The 19,134-nt window shown below is 51.9% G+C and overlaps 1 protein-coding gene across 1 annotated transcript in view; it reads left to right on the top strand.

The window, feature by feature from the left end:
• KIF21B (kinesin family member 21B) overlaps positions 1–19,134 on the top strand; it is a 45,424-nt gene that overhangs the window by 15,492 nt on the left and 10,798 nt on the right. Inside the window, exons 2-21 of the mRNA XM_062594895.1 lie at positions 4,188–4,410; positions 4,788–4,970; positions 8,440–8,589; positions 8,837–8,971; positions 9,371–9,538; positions 10,081–10,196; positions 10,867–11,062; positions 11,844–12,033; positions 12,156–12,219; positions 12,848–13,072; positions 13,389–13,470; positions 13,950–14,067; positions 14,357–14,548; positions 15,116–15,315; positions 15,581–15,688; positions 16,187–16,255; positions 16,798–17,027; positions 17,527–17,674; positions 17,774–17,968; positions 18,995–19,096. Of these exons, the coding sequence (XP_062450879.1) occupies positions 4,188–4,410; positions 4,788–4,970; positions 8,440–8,589; positions 8,837–8,971; positions 9,371–9,538; positions 10,081–10,196; positions 10,867–11,062; positions 11,844–12,033; positions 12,156–12,219; positions 12,848–13,072; positions 13,389–13,470; positions 13,950–14,067; positions 14,357–14,548; positions 15,116–15,315; positions 15,581–15,688; positions 16,187–16,255; positions 16,798–17,027; positions 17,527–17,674; positions 17,774–17,968; positions 18,995–19,096 (3,094 nt within the window). The remainder of the gene's footprint in view (positions 1–4,187; positions 4,411–4,787; positions 4,971–8,439; positions 8,590–8,836; positions 8,972–9,370; positions 9,539–10,080; positions 10,197–10,866; positions 11,063–11,843; positions 12,034–12,155; positions 12,220–12,847; positions 13,073–13,388; positions 13,471–13,949; positions 14,068–14,356; positions 14,549–15,115; positions 15,316–15,580; positions 15,689–16,186; positions 16,256–16,797; positions 17,028–17,526; positions 17,675–17,773; positions 17,969–18,994; positions 19,097–19,134) is intronic.

The raw sequence follows: 19,134 nt of genomic DNA on the forward strand, positions 1-19,134 counted from the left end.
CAGACTAGTGCTTTCACAGTCTGCCAGCAAGACAAGGAAGAAAAGGGCGAGAGACAGAGAGGCTCCTTGCTGAGGTTCCCTGCATGCTGCCTCTGTGCCTTTATAAACTGCTCTGTGTCTCTTTTTCTCTTGAATATGGCTGTAGTGGAGACCGGATATGGACTCTCCCTGGCACTCACTGCCTTTCTTCCTGTGGGATTTGGATGCTGATGCTGGAACAGGCAGGCTCTTGCAGCATCATCTGTCATTGCCCCAGCTAGAGCTGCCAGTTTGGGAAGGAGCAGTCTCCACCCCTGCCTGCGCTGCTGTCTTTGTGTGTCCATCCACTTCCAGCTCTGTGTGCTGGGTGTCCAAGGCTGGGGAGCAGCCAACCTTGCTTGGCAGGGATGCTCTGAGGTACTGTGCAACTCTGTCCAGGGTAATCTGCTCTGTTTGGTCCCTTGTCATCACCATCCCTTTGCAGGGAGCAGGCTGAAGGTGTTGGTGGATGTGTGTGCTGGCTGGGTGGATAGAAGGTGGCTGGTGATCTTGTTCTCCCTGCTTGCTATCCACCTCCTCCCGTGACTAGGCTCTTTGTGCCTCTGCAGACCTACTGAATGTCCTTTGCATTCTTTTTGAGTGTGCCTTGCCTTGTCCAGGGCAGATTTATCAATTTGAGGATGAGTGAGATAGGGCTGACATTGCTTTTCCTGGCTGGGCCCTGGAATCTCCCCTACGCCAATGACTTCAAGCAGAAGAAACCTGTCTGTGCCAGTGTTGGGACTGCTGGGCACAATCTGCCCTGTGGGGCTGGGACTTTAATCCCTCCTGAGCTGGGGGGACAGCAAGTAGCTCCTCACTGGTTAAGTTGTTTTATTTTGGGTGCTGCTTAGAGGATAAGCCTGTAATTAATTGCCAAATAAGTGTAGGAGTCTGTGCTGTGGGCTCTTGGTGGATGAGCAGACCCTGGCACATTTGGCTCTGTGATGAGCCTTGCCAGTGGGCACAAGTTGTCCTTCCACCTGGCACCCATGATCATAGGCAAAGTAGGTCGGCCAGTCAGGGGCAGCTGATGAGATTGTGGGTGAAAGGAGCACATGGATGGCCTATATTAGGGAGCACCTGGCAGCTGGAGGACCCTAGTAAGCAAGAGCAGCTCTGGATGCACTCATGCCAGGCTTGAAAGCAACAGATATCCAGAGGTGCTGACTCAATCACCCTTCAGGTTGAGCCCCTGACAGCATTACCCTCACTTCTCCCAGGTCTCATGGACAGACAGGACTTGACCAGCTTCCTTTTTGGTAGAGGTTGTGACAAGAAGTGCCAGGACCAATCCAGATAGTGCCTTTATGACTTTCTCACCCTACTCGGCAAAAAGTTGTTCATCTCAGCTGCAGAGCAGGGAAATTGAGGCGAAGCAGGACAAAAGTTGTCAGCTCACCCAGCATTGCCTGATGGGGTACAAAATTGAAGGGAGAATCTGTGCTGGGTTTCCAGGTCCTTAGGGGATATTTGGAGGAGGTCTCATGCTGCTTGATCATGACTTTAACTATCCACAAATACACCCTGCTTCTACCATGAGAAGTTGCAGAAGAGGGCAGAAGAAGACCTAAGTAGAAGTTCTGGAAGGGGTTTGGTGTGCTGGGAAGGACCAGGAATGATGCAAGTGTTTCAGGATGGAATTGCTTGAGCTCTCTTCAGTCTTTAATTGATTTTGGTAGGATCTTCCTGTGCCCCTTAGGCCTGGCCCAGACAGGTTTTGTGTTGCCCACTGCCTGGAATGGAGATGCTGCTCCTAGAAGAGCATGGAGTGCACCACCCAGTGGTGGTGAGCAGAGCCTGTCTAACACCCAGGAGCAGCAGAATTAGTTACACCAGCAAAGAGAAACTCTTATGTCGTATATCTTGATGGCTGTGTAAATCTTCTGTAATGCTGGATGGCAAAGCTACTGGTAACAGCCAGTTCCCCAGGACATCTCTGCACCATGCAATGGAGGGCCATGCCTTGTCATCACTGCCCAAACTTGGCTGTTTGCCTGGAAAATGGGACCCATGCCACAGTCTGGGCTTTTGCATGCTCCATGGAGAGCACCTCTGGCAGAGGCGTGAGCACTGGGGTCTTCAGTTGCTCTGGGGAGATGGGACAGCACAAGGGCGATTGCACTGAGGGCTGGGCTGATGGCTGAGTCCCCGCCAGCCCTTTGAGTCCCACATGTGCAAGAAGCTGGGGTGACAGATAGGGTTCCCTTGGGTGCTCAGAGCTGGCTGATGCATTTTTGCAGCAGATTTCAAGAGTCAATGCAGGGGAGACGTCTGGTGATGGCATTGGCATGTGGACAGCTGGAAGAGCTCAGCATTGGGTGGCCAGGCCCAAGGTGGGTCCTGAAGATGCTATGGAAAATACTCATGCATGCACACACACGTACGCACACATTAACTGTCCTGCATGTCCTCTCTTCCAAGCTCACATGCACATATTTAATCACTTGTGGATGGGAGAGAAATCTTTTGCTGAAAACCTTGTTCTCATTTTTCTTAAGAGAGAAACTTTCCAAAAAATACCCTGCTTTCAGATTGTTCTTCTCCCCGTTCCCTGGGGACATTGTCACCATGCATGTGTGAAGGTAGGGGAGGGATGCATCATATTGGTCAAAAATTAATTAAAATCTGTTGGGTTAATTTTCCTGGAGGAGGGTGGGACCCTAGGAAGGCGACTGGAGCAAGTCTAGCTCTCAGCACATCAAAAGCTGCTTTCTATTGTGGCTGCTAAGCTAAATATATCCATATACGTATATAGCAAAGAGCTGTTCCCACATGTCTGCTAGCAAAGCCTCCTGGCTGTGGGTTGCATGATACTCACACTTCCTCCTGTCATCCTTGTCCTCCAATATGATAAGCAAGCTGCTCACAGCCTCTGCAGGAACGGACTCTCCCCTGGCCAAAGTGCAGCTAGTTTTGATCCTTTAGTGTTTTGCTTTTGCTGTCAATCAACTTGGCAAAGCCCAGTATGTCATACAAATGAATGCAGAGTCCTGATGTGCAAAGTGTCTGTTGTGGTCTGTATCTCATCCTGCTAGTTATGTGGCTTAGGAGGAATTAATAGATGTATTTATGAAGCATCTAGGGAAGGGAGATGTGAAGTCATTAGCTCTAATGAGAGTTAAGGCATTTGCCAGGACGTTTGGCTATGTTCTTTCTTTCTCCCCAAGTCCCCTGGGACCAGCCAGCTTCCCACAGCCAACATTATTGCCTGAAACCCTAAGCTGTTACAACTTCAACAAAAGCTAGTGCCCATTACCAGCAGAACTGCGTCTCTGTAGTCAGCTTCACAGCTCTTTCAGTCCACTGTGGTGTATCTGAAGGATTTGAGGTGTGGAAGGCAAGAATGCAGCAGGTAGGTCTTGCACACAGCCAGAACCTGGAGCCAAGTGCAGCTTTGTCTGTCCCAGTATCATCTGCTAATTCCTTGGTCTTGGTAAGCCACCAGGCTGGATAGCGGTTTATTTTAGATGGTTGTTTTGATGCTAGAACCGTCTCATTGTAATTTTGCATTTGAGGCCTTTGTAACTATAGCCTGAACTTGCTGACACTCGAGCGAGTGTTCTCACATTGCAGGCACTGTGAATGGGTGTGTGGCTTCCAGCTGAAACACAGCTATCTATCTTCCTGTGCTGTACCAGTCCCTGTTAGGGCTGCTTTGATAAATTGATTAGTGTCTACATGCAGTCTGGAGCTCACTGCCTAGCCACAGACATTGCAGTGAATGAGCCAATATGGGGATGGGGAGGCTGGCTGGCTTGATATGGGCTGCTGAGCCATGTTTAGCTCTTGGTGTAAGGGGAGAATTTTGGATGTAGGATACCTTATTTTAGTCTGATTTGCAAGTGCTTGTGGTGCCCTGCAAATGCCCAGCCTTGCCTCTCTCCTTGTTTGTGGAGGTGGCTAGTGGCATTACTGCCATCCACCAACCTTGTTTCTCATCCGCAAGCAGATGAGGATCTTTGTTGGGGCATGCAGACACAGGCAGGGGACCAGAAGTCAAAATATCACGTGCATCATGTGATGTTTGCTCCAAACTGCACACAGCAGTGCTATCATCCCCCTTCCTGTAGCAGCCATGTTTCAAGCAAGAACCATGCCCAGTGTTTCTGGGTCAAGACAATGGGATGAGTCCTGAGGCTTTTCTCACCCTGTTTCTTCTCTTACAGGATCCGTCCCCAACTGTCCAAAGAGAAAATCGAGGGATGCCACATCTGCACCTCTGTGACACCTGGAGAGCCTCAAGTGCTTCTGGGGAAGGACAAGGCCTTTACCTACGACTTTGTCTTTGACCTGGACACATGGCAGGAGCAGATCTACGCAACGTGTGTGGGCAAGCTCATCGAAGGCTGCTTCGAGGGCTACAATGCCACAGTGCTGGCATATGGCCAGGTACCTGCTTTGCCCCCTCCTGGAACTCTGGAATGGGCCCTGGACTCTCTTGAGTCGTGAATGCCAGCTCTCTGCTGAGTGTAGCACCTGCAAAGGTTAGGGGAAAGCAGGAGTGTTAAAGCCTTCAGCTGTAGAGGGGGCAGAGGATTGTTCTTGGACCATGTGGAAGCCAGGGTGGAGGGTGTCCGTGGGTGAGAGAAAGGGAGGCACAGCTGGTTTAGGGGGTTGGGGAGCTAGTAGAGTAGGGGGAAAGGGGGAATCAAAGGGCCTAGCAGAGTTTGGGGAGCCAAGGGGTGGCTTGGGGAGCTGTGGGGCACTGTGGGCTGAGCTGAACCTCAGATGGCACAGCTGGCTCGCTCCTCATTCCCTCTTTGTAGACTGGTGCAGGGAAGACATACACCATGGGCACTGGCTTCGATATGAATATCTCCGAGGATGAACAGGGCATCATCCCACGGGCCATCAGCCATCTCTTCAGCGGCATCGAGGAGCGCAAGCGAGCAGCACAGAGTCATGGCATGGCAACCCCGGAGTTCAAAGTCAGCGCCCAGTTCCTGGAGGTGGGCACCAGCGGGTCAGGATGTTGTGAGGGACATGGTGAGGGGGACTGCCCTTTCCACAGCAACTATGTCCTGGGCTCCTTGAGTCCTGCATGTCCCAGGTTGCAGGGTCACGCAGCTGGGTCTCAAGCTGCTCCCCAGCTGTGCTGGGTGGGCACTGGGGTAGGAAAGCAGACAGCACATGCTGCTGCAGCTGAGGCTGCATACTAGGGCAGAGGAGACTCTAAGCACGAGAATATTGGTGACCTTGTGATGACCATGCACAAGGGGCCTTATGTGGGAATAAGAGTTCCCACTGAAACAGCGAGGTGAAAGACCTCCATTCTTTTGAGGGGGTTGAGGAGTGGTTATTATTTCACAAGTCCTCCGGTGCATCTTTGACTTTGAGAATGCTTCATTACATCCTCTCCCACCTCCCCTATGGCTTCTCAATTTTAAAGGCCTCTTCCATTAATTGCTCCTTTCACCTGATGAAATTTGTCTCAGAGAGCCTGCAAACCTTGTGGGTTGTGTAAGTGCTGTTGCTCTTTCTCTGGCAAGTATCGTGTGGCTGTTTCTAGGGTAGAACATGCCAAGAAGTTCAAGATGGAAACTGATTTAAAGCAATGGGGTGGTAGTGTTGAGCAAAGCTGAGTTCCTGAACAGACTTGATCTGGCTGATGTCCTGATGTAAAACCAGAGGAGGGAGGTAGGAGAAAGGCCCTGTGCTGTGATCTTACCTCCACATGGATTTAGTGGCCTAGAGGAAATCTCCGGATGTCAGTGCCCTGGAGAGGCAAAGCAGGTTCCCATGGTCACCTCCTAGACTGGAGTGCCAGTTTACTGCTGGAAAAAAACCTTCCCATTCAGTTCTCCATCTGCAGAGCCTTCCCCAAGGGCCTCATTCAGTGGGACTTCACAATTATGTCCTCTCACAGTGCCTCAGGGACTGGCCCCATCCTTACTATTGACTGAACCCTGGCAAGATGGGACTGGAGTAAAGACAAGCCTTTTCTGGGTTCTAGGTTCAGATATTGGCTTTTTTTTCCCCCTACTCTATAGGACATCCTTTCCCCTCCTTCACCAGCCTCCCTAGATCTGCCCTTTAGGAGATCTTCTCTAGTGTCCAGCCATAATTTCCCTTGCCTTAGTTTTTCTTGCTTGCTCATCAGGATGACCCCACACTGTCCCAAGGTGCTGGGCGACCTGTTAGCTAGTGTTGGGGCTGTGCTACTTGGAAGCATGAAGGAAGAGTATTGGAGAGGGGAGCTGCTGGGAACTCCTTCACTGCTTCTGTCCTCACTATCCTTGCAGGCAACCCTGTAGAGCACAACAAGGTCCAGCACGATCCCAAATAGACTAAAGGGGGTGATGAAGCAGTGGCTTTGCTTTGGTTAACTCTGGCTGCCATAGGGCTTTCTTGCATACTTTATCTTTGCTGCCTCCCAGCCCCTGGAATTTTTGGCTCTTGAGATAGCCTTGGAGATCTTGGGGGTGGGGGGAGGTCCGGCAGTGCTGCTGGTCTCAAGGGTGTGCAGTGGCAGATGGGGACAAGGTTTCCTCCAGACAAATTCCTGAAGCATATTTCAAAGCCACTTGTGTTCATGCTTAGCTGAGCCTGGGCAGCCCTAAGGGTCATCTCTAAGGTAGATGGAAACATGCAGAGCCATACGGTCTGCCAGCTGAGAGTCTTGAAGGCTTTCCAAGGGCCTCTGTTACATCTGAGGAGAGTAAAAACGTGTTACCTGAAAACCCAATGACAAAGGCAGTTCTAGCCTGCTGAGGATTCCAATCACTAGACCACCCTGCCTGCTGGGAAGGACATTAAACCAGGACAGATCTTATGCCTTTGCTTGAATACCTACCCCTAAATCCACCCTTGGCCAGGCATCCTGGGAGGATTTTGTGGCTGAAACAGCCTTCTTGTGCCAGTATGGGCATGTGGTTGTGTAAGAGGCTGGTTAACAACTCTGCCGTTCCAGCAACGGAACAGGATTTGGCTCTACTGATCCCTGACCTGTAACTGCCCCTGGGAGCAAGCTTATTAGAGGGATGTTTAAATGCACTGAGAACCCATTTGAACCTGGGGCAGCAGGGTATAGATTAGCTCTGATCTGCTGTGCTGGCCGAGAGTATGCAGTCCTCAAGTGACCTCAATCTCTAAGTCGGGACATGGGTGACCATGCATGTTGTGCAGCACTGGGTGGCCATGGAGAGAAGGGGAACAGAGGTGTGTTTCCACCCTGGGGTGAGAGAGGATACCATGAAGACAAGACTCAGATAAGGGATTCTTCTAACAGCTCTGCGTCCTCAAGGTTGTCCCTGCTTGTTTGGCATTCCATGGTCCCTGTGTCCCATCTCCCTTCTGCCCTGCAATGCAGAGGTGACCTGTGGAAGCCACGGAGGAAGGCGAATCTGCTGGCTCAGTGACTAGTGACACCCCTGGGTATGTGGGATCACTTGGGGGAATCCTGCCCTGAGCAATGCAGAAACAGGATGTTCAGGGCCACAGGCATGACCATACAGGATGAGATCTCACAGTATCTCTGGACTGATTGGTGCCAGCCTGCTCTAGGAGCCCAGATGCCTGAGTTCTCTGCATGGGTCTGCTGCATGGCTGAAATGGCTGTTCCAGGCTGTGGTATTTCAGTAGGTAGCTTTTTGCACTCTGTGGAAGAAAAAGAGGAGCTGAAGAGGTGAGATGCAAGTTCTAGGGACAGAAGGAGGTGTGAGAACAGCCTGTGAGGATGGCCAGGGCCATGAAGCCAGGAGAAGGGAGCAGCAAGGTCAAGGCATAGGTTGTACTGAATCCTTCTCACCCAGAGCCAGAGGGCGCTGGAGCCCTCCATCTCTCCTGGGTGATCAGGAAAGGCCAAAGTGTGTGTAACTTGTGGGTGTCCTTTCAGACTCCCATGAAAGGGCTCTGCAAGTCTTTTGGTTCCCATATGGCTGCTTGTGTGGGCTGGGGACAAGATAGAGTTGGCAGCTAGGACCAGCTGGCAAAATGCAACTGAGAGCTTTGTAGGGACATGGACACTTGCGCATGTGCGCACACAGCAGCTCTCCTGCACAGCCTCTCCTCCAAAGTAGCATACACACCGGCTTGTCTCTGTATCCTCTGCTACATATACACACACATGCACACACAAACTTGCCCATGTATTATCTGCTGTACACATGTACACAAACAAACACATTGCAAGCACAAACAAGCCTGTGCATCTTTTCCTACACTTGCACATATATCCACGCTAGCACTGCTGATTATCCTTGCCTACACACACAAGCACATATAGGCACATACACACATGCATGCACATATGTAAGAACACAGCATATTTACAGAGATGCACACAGCAGCTGTCCTCCTAGCTCTCAGGATTCCAGCAGCTGGATGGCAGAGGGCAGCTCCTGCCACTCCTGCTATGCCAGGCTCTGCCAGGCTCCTCTTCACTGTTACTCATCCTACAAATGTTTTCATCCCTCTCAGCTGTACAATGAGGAGATTCTGGACCTATTTGACAGCACCCGTGACCCTGACACACGACACCGCAAATCTAACATCAAAATCCATGAGGATGCCAGTGGGAGCATCTACACCACGGGAGTCACGTCACGCCTCATCAGCTCACAGGATGAGGTAGGTGTGGGATGAGATGTGTGCAGAAGAGGGAATGCAGACAGGTCCCACAGGCTGGGGACACACCACCCAGAGGCAACACAGTGAGAAGGGGGGGAACTAATCCTGGATGGTTACAGAGTAGCCCAGGTGTGATGCAGGGGACTGGTCTGCAGCTGCCCTGTGCCACAAAGTTGCAAAGAGCCTCCTGGGCATCTCTAGAGGGGAGCTTCAAGGTTTCATTTCTTCCTCCTCTGTATTGTTGCAGCTGATCCAGTGCCTGAAGCAGGGGGCTCTTTCCCGCACCACTGCCAGTACCCAAATGAACGTGCAGAGCTCCCGATCCCATGCCATCTTCACAATTCACCTGTGCCAGATGCGAGTGTGTGCCCGCCCGGAGATGGTGAGATGCAGGGAGGCCTAGAAGCACTCATCTCTTGGTCAGCTACTCCCAACTCTGATACTTAGGCAATGTGCAGGGGCTCCCCTGGAAAGGAAGAGAGTTTGAAGCCCAGAGAGCCTGGGCTCTATCTTGTTTCGTTCCAGTTAAAGCAAATATTACCTTTTCATGAGATCAAAGGTGTGCCCAAAGCAGCCCTGTCCCAAGGGCACCGTCTCCCAATCAGGGATGGCCTGGTCCAGGGGATGTCCCAGAGTAAGTTGCTGTTGGGATCCTTTTCCCTGATCTTCAAAAGGGCGGATGCTAAGGGGAAACATGTCAGCTTTTGCTGAATGCGGCTGAGGAAGTTTCCTGGCAGCTCCAGATCTGTGGTAGGTGATCCTTGAGTGTGCTTGTTTGCAGGTGAACGGGGAGGTGACTGGCCTCCCAGACGGAGCCCAGCCCACCACTGAGTATGAGACCCTCACAGCCAAGTTTCACTTCGTTGACCTGGCCGGCTCGGAAAGGCTGAAGCGAACGGGTGCTACAGGAGAGAGAGCAAAGGAAGGCATCTCCATCAATTGTGGGCTGGTATGGCCCTGGGGAGGCTGGTGTGTGGAGGGCAGAGGAGAGTCAGGGCTTGGCCAGAAGAGCCTGGGACACCTTGGGGTCCCACTCAAAGCTGCTCTTTGTTGTAGGTATTGCTGTTATCTATGTCATGGGTTATGCTGTCTAGGTCTGTAGGTAGGATTATCCATGATCCAAAATACCTGTGCGAAGGGCACAGCTCTCCTCCCAAAGGCAGAATGTGTCATTAGCTGAAATGTGGGGAAAGAGTATAAGTGGGCACAAGGGTACAAGTCCTCAACATGTGGAGGTCTACTAACTTCAGCTTAAAAACAACTTCGGGGTTCAGTGCTGCTCTTCAATGTCCTGGTGCACGTGAGAATGTGAGGCACAGCCCAAGGAAAGAGAGTGAATGCTGGGAAGGGCAAAGGAAGCCACATGTTTCCATCTGTTGCACCCCAGATCTGTGACACAGCATGTATGCCAAGCCTGAAATGCTGGGAATGTGACAGCTATGTTTTCAGCAGAGACTGAATTTGGGGGTGTACTTTCCTTTGCATTGGCAGCTGGCCTTGGGAAATGTCATTAGTGCCCTTGGAGACCAGAGCAAGAAAGTTGTGCACATTCCCTACCGTGACTCCAAGCTCACTCGCCTGCTGCAGGATTCCCTCGGGGGCAACAGGTAAGGGTGTCCCATGCTGGGGCTGGCATGGACCATGATTTGAGGGGGCTGACCCCAGTGGGAGAACTGTGGGAAGCTATCCCCATGTTTAAAGGGATGAGGGTCTATGTTTCTGTGGGGGAGCTGTGTCAGGACTCAGACACTTTATGGGTTGTCCAGTGGGGAGGGAGTGCCTGACTTTGCAGATTTAAATACATTAGCTGCTCCCAAATCCCAGATACAATTAGCCAGCTTCAGCAAAATTGCAAAGGGCTCCTGAGCCTTTGCTGATGTGAGAGTTGGCAGGTAGCATTTCCCAACACGAGTCAGCTTTAATTTCCTGCCTAGTTTGGGTGTACTTGTTTGAAGAGCCCCTTCTTTTTTATAAAGCTTTGCATGTGCTGGGCCAGATTTTGGATGGTGGATTTTGCTCAATGATGCTTGATGCTGTGCTGGTGGGGTGGTACATGTGGGTTTTGCCAGTACCCCTAGCTCAAGGAGGGATCAAATCTGGATTATACCTTGGTTATGAAGTAAAGAAGGGCCTAGGGTGGCTGTCTAAATGCAAGTGGCCTTTGTTGGGTCTTGGGGGAAGCCCATCATTGAATATAGTTGAACCTCATGGTTCTTCCACCAAGTTGGCACAGAGCAGTGGGAACTGTCATCTCATCCTGACCTTCATCTCTCCAAGCCAAACCATCATGATTGCCTGTGTGAGCCCATCTGACCGGGACTTCATGGAGACCCTGAACACACTCAAGTATGCAAACCGGGCTCGCAACATCAAGAACAAAGTGGTGGTGAACCAAGACAAGACAAGCCAGCAGATCAGTGCCCTGCGGGCTGAGATTGCCCGTCTCCAGATGGAGTTGATGGAGTACAAAGCAGTGAGTGGCCAAATGAGCAGAACCCTGTGGGAAGGCAGCCATAAAGATGAGATTGAACCAGAAGCAGGAAGAATCCTCCTCATGTTTAAACTGGGGCCATTTTAGTGGGCAGGACCCTCCTGTCCACCACATTCTCACGCTATGGATAAGCAGCTCATATGTGGCCCTATTGCATAGCCCCTGTTCTCTATGAGTGAGTTCTGTGGCCCTGGACAGTTGGTCACTGCTCCAGAAATGGCCATATTTCAGTGGCACCATAATGTGGAGAAAATCAGCTATGGCAAAACACTGAGAGACTGTGAAAAATGTCAGTTTGCTGTTAAGAATGATGGATGATTTTCTGGGCAGAGAGAACATTTCAGGGTTTCTTTTGCCCTTGTACATCTGTCCAGCTCTTACTGCTTTGCTCTCCATAAAAGCTAGTCCTCAGTTGGTGAATGGCCAGGTCATTTATCTCCCCACCGCAGGCCTTTGAAGGCTGGCCTAGTGGTTAGTGTGTGTGCTTCAGACACTGGAGATGTGAATTTAATTCCTGCCCTGCCACAGGTAGAACTTTGGACAAATCTCAGAATGTTGAGGTAGGGAGAAGCCTTTAAACATCCCCCATGCTCTATCTATGCCATTTCCTTCTGGGTGTTTCAGCTCGGGCTTTCCTAGGATCCCTGTATTCTCCCTGCCCCTACTTTGGGGATCGGGGCCTGCCTGGCCCCACAGATACTATTGGTGGGCCTCCACCTCCTAGCACATCCTGTGCTCATGGGCTCCTCTCCTCTCCCTAAAGGGCAAGCGGGTCATCGGGGAGGATGGCTCTGAAGGCTACAGTGACCTTTTCCATGAGAATGCCATGCTCCAGAAGGAGAACAACACACTGCGCATGCGAGTGAAAGCCATGCAGGAGGCCATTGATGCCATCAACAGCAGAGTCATGCATCTTATGAGCCAGGAGGCTAACCTGATGCTGGCCAAGGCAGGTGAGACTGGACACATGCAATACAGGGGGTCAACCCACCCAGCACAGCCAGGATGTAGGCCAGTGGTGCCCATGACAGGGCCTGCATTGTGCCTTGACCAACCTGAGCTTCTACTCCTCTAGGCGATGGTAACGAAGCCATTGGTGCCCTCATCCAGAACTACATTCGGGAGATTGAAGAGCTGAGGTGAGCCAGGCTCTGCTGTTCTCCCCTTCTGCTCACTGCTGGCAGGCAATGAGGTCTAATGTGTTGAGTACTTGTTACCTGGATCCCATGGTGTGCTGGACCATGCACTGGTGCATGCAAGGACTGTATTTGAGCCTAGGTGCTGCCCTCCTCCTTGCCAAGGCCTTTGGTTGGTCAGAGCTCCATACCTCTAAAGGATCACTGGGAATGTGGTTTGTTAGGAGAGGTTATTTGTAAGCCTTAATGGAGCAGCTGTTGAGGCCACTGGCATCTCTTGAGCTGTGTGAATCCCAGTCTCAGGCCACTGGCATCTCTCAAGCTGGGTGAATCCCAGTCTCAGGGTTGGGCAGTGCATTGGCTAGAGTTATGCATTGTGTGCCCATCAGTGGAGGAGGAGAAGGGCTGACAGGACTTCCTGATGTTTCCCAGGGACTGCTGAGTCCATCTGCTTGTTTCGCATATCACTTAGATGCTCCCTGTTCAGTGTCCTGGTCTTTTGGCTCAAGACGAGTAAGGAAGATTTGATACTGACTCTGTGCCTGACTCTTACCTCCTTAAAGGCCAGCCAGCTTCCCCTTGAGATGGCAGGATATCCCCTCTTTGATTACATCCTGTCTGTGCTCCTTAGGACCAAGCTCCTGGAGAGTGAATCCATGAATGAATCACTGCGTCGCAGCCTCTCGCGTGTCTCTGCCAGGCCCCCCTACTCCATGGGCTCATCTCCAGCACCTGGCTTAGCTGGCCTGAGCAGTCCTGCTGCTTCGGTGGAGACAGAGGCCTCTGACGTCCTCCGACGGGCCAAGCAGGACCTGGAGCGTTTGAAAAAGAAAGAGAGGAGGCAGCGGAGGAAGAGGTCGGCTCCTGTGTGACACTGGGGGAGGGGGAGGCTCCATGTCAATCCTGTCTGTCCTTGCAGGCCAGGTATCTTGCCTTTTTCTCGCCATCTTTGCTAATCACCACAGATGGGGAACTCAGTGGCCTGGGTTCCTTTCCACAGCACTGCCTCCTCCTCGATGTCTTTTTCAGGCATCACACATATCCAGAGGTTGCTTTCCCAGAGGGGTCAAAAGAAGGAGGTTGTGGGAGGGGAGTGGGACAGCTCTGTGGGACCCATCCCCAGGCTCCCCCTCGATGAAACTCACACCAGCCCTCCTGCTCCTCTCCCTCAGCCCTGAGAAGGAAGCATTTAAGAAGCGGCCAAAGCTGCAGCAGGACAATGGGGAGGAGACGGATGAGAACGAGGCTGAAGAGGTGATGGGGCACAGGGGGTGAACATTTGGGTGTTGAAGCATCATTGCTACCCTTAGTGGGAGAAGGATGTGATGAGCCTGGGGTGGGTCATGGAGCCAGGGATCCCATAATGGCAGGAGCAGGAGTAAAGAGGCTTTGGATGCTCCCCAGCCTGTTCTGATATGGAGCAAGGAGGCAGTGTTCTTTTAGGCTCAATTTCACCCAGTGTTGGTGGAAGGGGGTGGGATGATGCAGTATTGTTCAGCTGGGGAAGTCTTTGAGTGGGGGGGTGGGGGGAGGGGACAGACCCAGAGTACAGAGTTGCCATCTCCGCTGTGTACACTGGGGGCTCCAGAAAGGGTGCTGCAGCCTCCATACATCCTGCCTGGGAGGCTGAGGCCCATTGCTGTGGGGATGAGCTCCAGTTTGGAGGTGGGGAGATACCATAGAAAGAAAGACAAAGCCATGCTGTAAGCTGATGCCTGGCATTTACCTTTCAGGAGGAGGAAGAACAAGATGAGAGTGGCTGTGAGGAAGAGGATGGACGTGAGGATGAAGATGAGGACTCAGGGAGTGAAGAGAGCCTGGTAGACTCGGACTCAGATGCGGAAGAGAAGGGTAAAGTTCAGGGCCATATGAGCATCCTGGTATCGGGGGCTGTGTTAGCCATGGTGTCCTGGTGTTGAGGAAGGGAGAGTCTGGTGGGACCCTGGACCACATCTCTTCTAGGAGATGTTGTCTGCTGCAGAGTATGTCCAGGGCTCTTTGGAGTACTGGTACTCCCCAGCAGTATGCCCTGTGCCCCTTCATCTTCAGCTCCTTCTGTCCTCTCCTTGCACTATGATTCAGTGGGGCCGTGAGACTGATGCCAGTCCCTCCCTGTCTGACTATCCCTCTTCACCTCCAGCCGTGAATTTCCAAGCTGACCTGGCAGATCTGACATGTGAGATAGAGATCAAGCAGAAGCTGATTGATGAGCTGGAGAACAGCCAGCGGCGTTTGCAGACCCTCAAGCACCAATACGAGGAAAAGCTGATACTACTGCAGAACAAGATCCGAGACACACAGCTGGAGCGGGATCGTGTCCTGCAGAACCTCAGTGAGAATCACTTCTTGTGCGATCTTATTCCTATGGCAGCCAGCCCTAAATCCCCCCTTTCTGGCCTGCCAACTCCAACTATCCACACGGTCATTTGGGAGCAAGACTAGTCACCTGGAAAGCTCATGACCCCAGTGGTGCTAGAGAGGTGGCTCGAGAGGAAAGAAAGGCAGTGCCTTTTCTATCCTTGACACTGCTTCCTGGGATATGGGGTCCTGTTAGACACTTGGAGAAACTGAGGTACTGAGGGACACATGAGACCCAAAAGACCCAACAGTGTAGCTGATCTTGAGGCTCAGCAAATAATGGGTCACATAGGCAGGGCTTCACATGGCTGTAGATCCACTTCCATAGCTTCTCTAAGCCCCTGGCAATTGTGGCATGAACTGCTATCCTGAAGGGTGCCCTCAGACAGACCCCAGCCCATGCTGGCATCAGAGCAGAACGGATAAAAAAAGGTCTGGCAAGACAACAAGGGCACCGAGCCCTGCATCCCTGGCAGGGTGTGTTGATGCAGAAAGAGCCCAGGGTACGTGGCCATCTCAGCCCCTCACCACATTTCCCCAGGCACCATGGAGTGCTACACAGAGGAGAAAGCCAACAAGATCAAAGCAGACTATGAGAAACGACTGAAGGAGATGAACCGAGACCTGCAGAAGCTCCAGGCAGCCCAGAAGGAGCACGCGCGACTGCTGAAGAACCAGTCCCGCTATGAACGAGAACTGAGGAAGCTGCAGGCAGAGGTGGCCGAGATGAAGAAGGCAAAGGTACCCGGGAGGGTGGCTGCTGTGTGCCAGGATGGGGAGGGAATCCCTAGTGCCCAGTCCTGGGAGGAGTCTTCTAGTGTAGCACTGAGGTTGATACTGGGACAGCCAAGTGGGTAGGTGCAGCTCCCTGCTCTGCTTGAGGGAGAAATTATATTTTTTACTCCTGGTGGCAAGCACAGAATGGCTGTCTGTGTGTGATGTGTGGGTCCCTGCCTGTGGCACCACTGAGTGCTTGTGCCTTGACAAATGACACTTTTTGTTCCAGGTTGCACTGATGAAGCAGATGCGGGAAGAACAGCAGCGGAGGCGGCTGGCAGAGACTAAGAGGAATCGAGAGATTGCTCAACTCAAGAAGGAGCAACGCCGGCAGGAGGTTAGAGCTCCGTCCAGCTAGCCCATGTCGTACTGGGTGTACCAGTGCAGGAAACGGTAGGCTTAGTGGAAGGATCAACACCTGTCCTGCTCTGGCACCCTGAGGTGCTCAAAAATACCAGAAACTTGGGGCACTGCTGCACCAATTGCCATGCAAAGAGCAGCACAGTCCCTGGCACAGGACACCTAATTGAACAGCTGCATCCTCAAAGCCTTCCTGCGGCTTGCAGTTTGATTATCAGAGGTGCTGTGGGCTCCCTGCCCAGCTCAGAAGGGAGTGTGTTGTAAAGGCTAGCCAGGGGGCTGTAAACCTGCTCTGTTGAAATCAGGAGTGACTCTGTTCATGTCCAAAAACTGTATAAGAGTCTGGTCCCATATGGAACTGTGCCATGTCCTACCTGCAGTGATGGGAGCCCTGAGACTGCGATCGTTGCTAAGGTGTTTGGGCAGCCTTCCTTTCTCCAGCAGGACTCTAATCATCTGTTTCTCTCTTGCACAGTTTCAGATCCGGGCTCTGGAGTCTCAGAAGCGGCAGCAGGAAATAGTATTGCGAAGGAAAACCCAGGAGGTGAGAGAGTGGCAGCCACCTCTATTGGGGCAGGGGCCTCTGGGAGTTGTCTGGGGCAGACAGGGATCATCTCTACCTCCATTGGGTTCGCAGCCCAAGTACTCGACTAGGAGACAACCAGGCACTTGGAAAATAGTAGTTCTGGGGTAAGATTTCCCAAAGGACTAGGAGGATGTTTATGGCTGTTAGTAACCAGGTGAAAGATGACAATGGCCAGCAGAGGAATTTCCCATCTCCTGGGGCAGCTGATCTTTGGCTGAAGAGGAATGGATGTGAGTCAGGAGGGAGAAATCTTCTGCATGCTGTCTGCAGAGTTACACAAATGCCTCAGGGCAGGATTCAAACTTCCATTAGAGCTGCTTAGCCTGGGCTTATTTCCCACCCTGAATTTGCTGCCTGAAGCACCTCTCTGTATCTCAGGGCTTTGAGTCTCTTTAGAGCTGCTGTTGCTCTTTGTCCTATAGAGAGTTGAAGTTGCTGAGGCAGGATTGGGCTGGAGATATCTGTTTGATGCAGGCACTCCTCTGTCCTTTTTTGGGCAGGTCTCAGCTCTGCGTCGTCTCGCCAAGCCCATGTCGGACCGAGTCGCAGGCAGGATGAGCCAGAAGCCAGCCATGCTGGACTCTGGTGCAGAGGTATCAGCCAGCACCACCTCTTCAGAGCCTGAGTCTGGGGCTCGCTCAGTCTCCAGCATCGTGCGCCAATGGAACCGGAAAATCAATAACTTCTTGGGAGACCCCTCACCCACTATGAATGGGGCTCGGCCTGCCAGGTGAGGACAGAGACAGACTGTATCTGCTGAACTGGGGCTGCACAGGGTGGATGATAAGCCTTCCCAGAATCCCCATAGTAGCACAGCTGGCTTTTAGCTGGGAGCACAGATTGAAGGCTAGCTCTATATTGCACATTTTGCCTGTGTTGAGTTGCTCAATTGGTAACAGACTGGACTGGCAGTGTGTAACTACCCATCACCTGAGCTTGACTCCAACACTGAACTTGTGCAAGTGTTACTAGTAAAGGACAAACCCTGCCAGGTTCAACCCTGCTGTAATGATCTGGTAGTCTGTTGCTGTTGCCCCTGCCCTTGCTAAGGAGGGAGTAGAGTTAGTGAGAGCAGGCAGCGGTAATGACAGATCTGAGTATCCAAAAATGATGCAGATGCCTCCTCCACCCCTGGGTAGCCAAAGCCAGGGCATTCTTTAGGGGAAAGCGCAGCTTTCTAGGAAGATGTGGCTGGGTTCTCTGACCCCTTTTCTCCCCTCTGGCTGTAGGAAGAAGTTCCCTAAGAAGGGGACGAGCCAGACCTTCAGCAAGGCTGCCCGCCTCAAATGGCAATCTCTAGAACGACGCATTTTCGACATTGTCATGCAGAGAATGACCATCGTCAACCTAGAGGCTGACATGGAGCGACTCATCAAGGTGAGGGCAGAACTGTGGATGAAGGGGGCTGGGTAATAGCTACAGGGATGGGGGACAACCATGCTGACAGTGCCAACCCATCTACTTTTCTCCCTCTAGAAACGGGAGGAGCTGGCACTGCTACAGGAGGCACTGCTAGGCAAGAGGACAAAACTGCAGGCAGAGAACCCCAAGGAGCAGAAAGGCCTGCAGGAGCTGAATGAGGAGATTGAGGTGCTGGGGGCCAACATAGACTACATCAATGACAGCATTTCTGACTGCCAAGCTACTATAATGCAGATTGAGGAGACCAAGGTGGGCAACTGGACCGGGCTCCGCCTGCAGAAATGAGAGGAAGGGATGCAGAGTGGGGAACATCCCCAGGAGGCCAGGGCATCTCTGGGGCCTGCCCAGGTTGGATGCCTGAGCTCTTCCTCTGGGCAAGTGATGTAGACACTGACACTGAGAGGTTGCACCAGCACAATGACTTCTTGTTATGTGGTTAATTGTGAATGGGAGCTCTGCCATGTGCTTGCAGCTTCCTAACACTTCTATGGGTGAGTTCCCACCACCAGTGCAGAGTGGGCAGCCAGGCTCTTCCTTCACTCCTCCTCCAGGCTCTGTCAGTGGGGACTCTGTAGCAGGACTAAGAAATGAACATCCTAATGCCTCATACCTCACAGCCTTGAGAAACATGGAAAAGCCGCAGCACCTGGCAAAGGCTGGTGACTGCTCATCTTCATGGGAGTTTGCAAGGATTTGTAGGTCCTACATAAGAAACTTGCTTGGGGAGGATCAGTGCTTTTCACAGCAAAAAAACAACAAATTTTCTGTTTAGTTTTGACACCAGATGCATTGCAAAGACGCTGTACAGCTTCCCGACTCTCCACTCCCCTCTAGTGGCTGCAGCCTTGGACAAGAGGCTCTTGTGCTGCCCCCAGCTTGTCCCTAGTTTGCCTCACATAGGTGAGCAGAGGAAAAGAGGCTTTTGATAATTCAGGCTAGACTTTGAGCTGGTGATTTGAGATGCTGTGAATCTGCGCAAGGCTGGTGCCTGCAAATTAGTGTCAAATTACGTGTCTGCACCAAGATGCGCACGGCAGTGCCAAAGCCGTTCAGGTTTTCATGGAGTGTCATTGTCTAAATCTTCTCAAGAGTCATTTGAGAAGACTGGAGCAAATGAGAGTCAAGAGTGAATGATTCCAGACAGAGATGTGGCGAAAGTGCCACCAACATCCTTGTGAAGCAGTGCTCACTAGTGTGCCTGCTATCTGCCCTTCCCATGCCCAGCAGCAGGCCTCTTGTGCTGCATCTAATTCCCTTCCTAATTCTGATTTTCAGGAAGAGCTGGATTCCACTGACACCTCAGTGGTGATCAGCTCATGCTCCCTGGCTGAAGCTCGGCTCCTACTGGATAATTTCCTGAAGGCTTCCATTGATAAGGTATTGCAGAACTGCACTTGGTTGAGGCAGGGGGCTGG

Source organism: Rhea pennata, chromosome 25 (genome assembly GCF_028389875.1).
Source record: "Rhea pennata isolate bPtePen1 chromosome 25, bPtePen1.pri, whole genome shotgun sequence".
Lineage (NCBI taxonomy): Eukaryota > Metazoa > Chordata > Aves > Rheiformes > Rheidae > Rhea > Rhea pennata.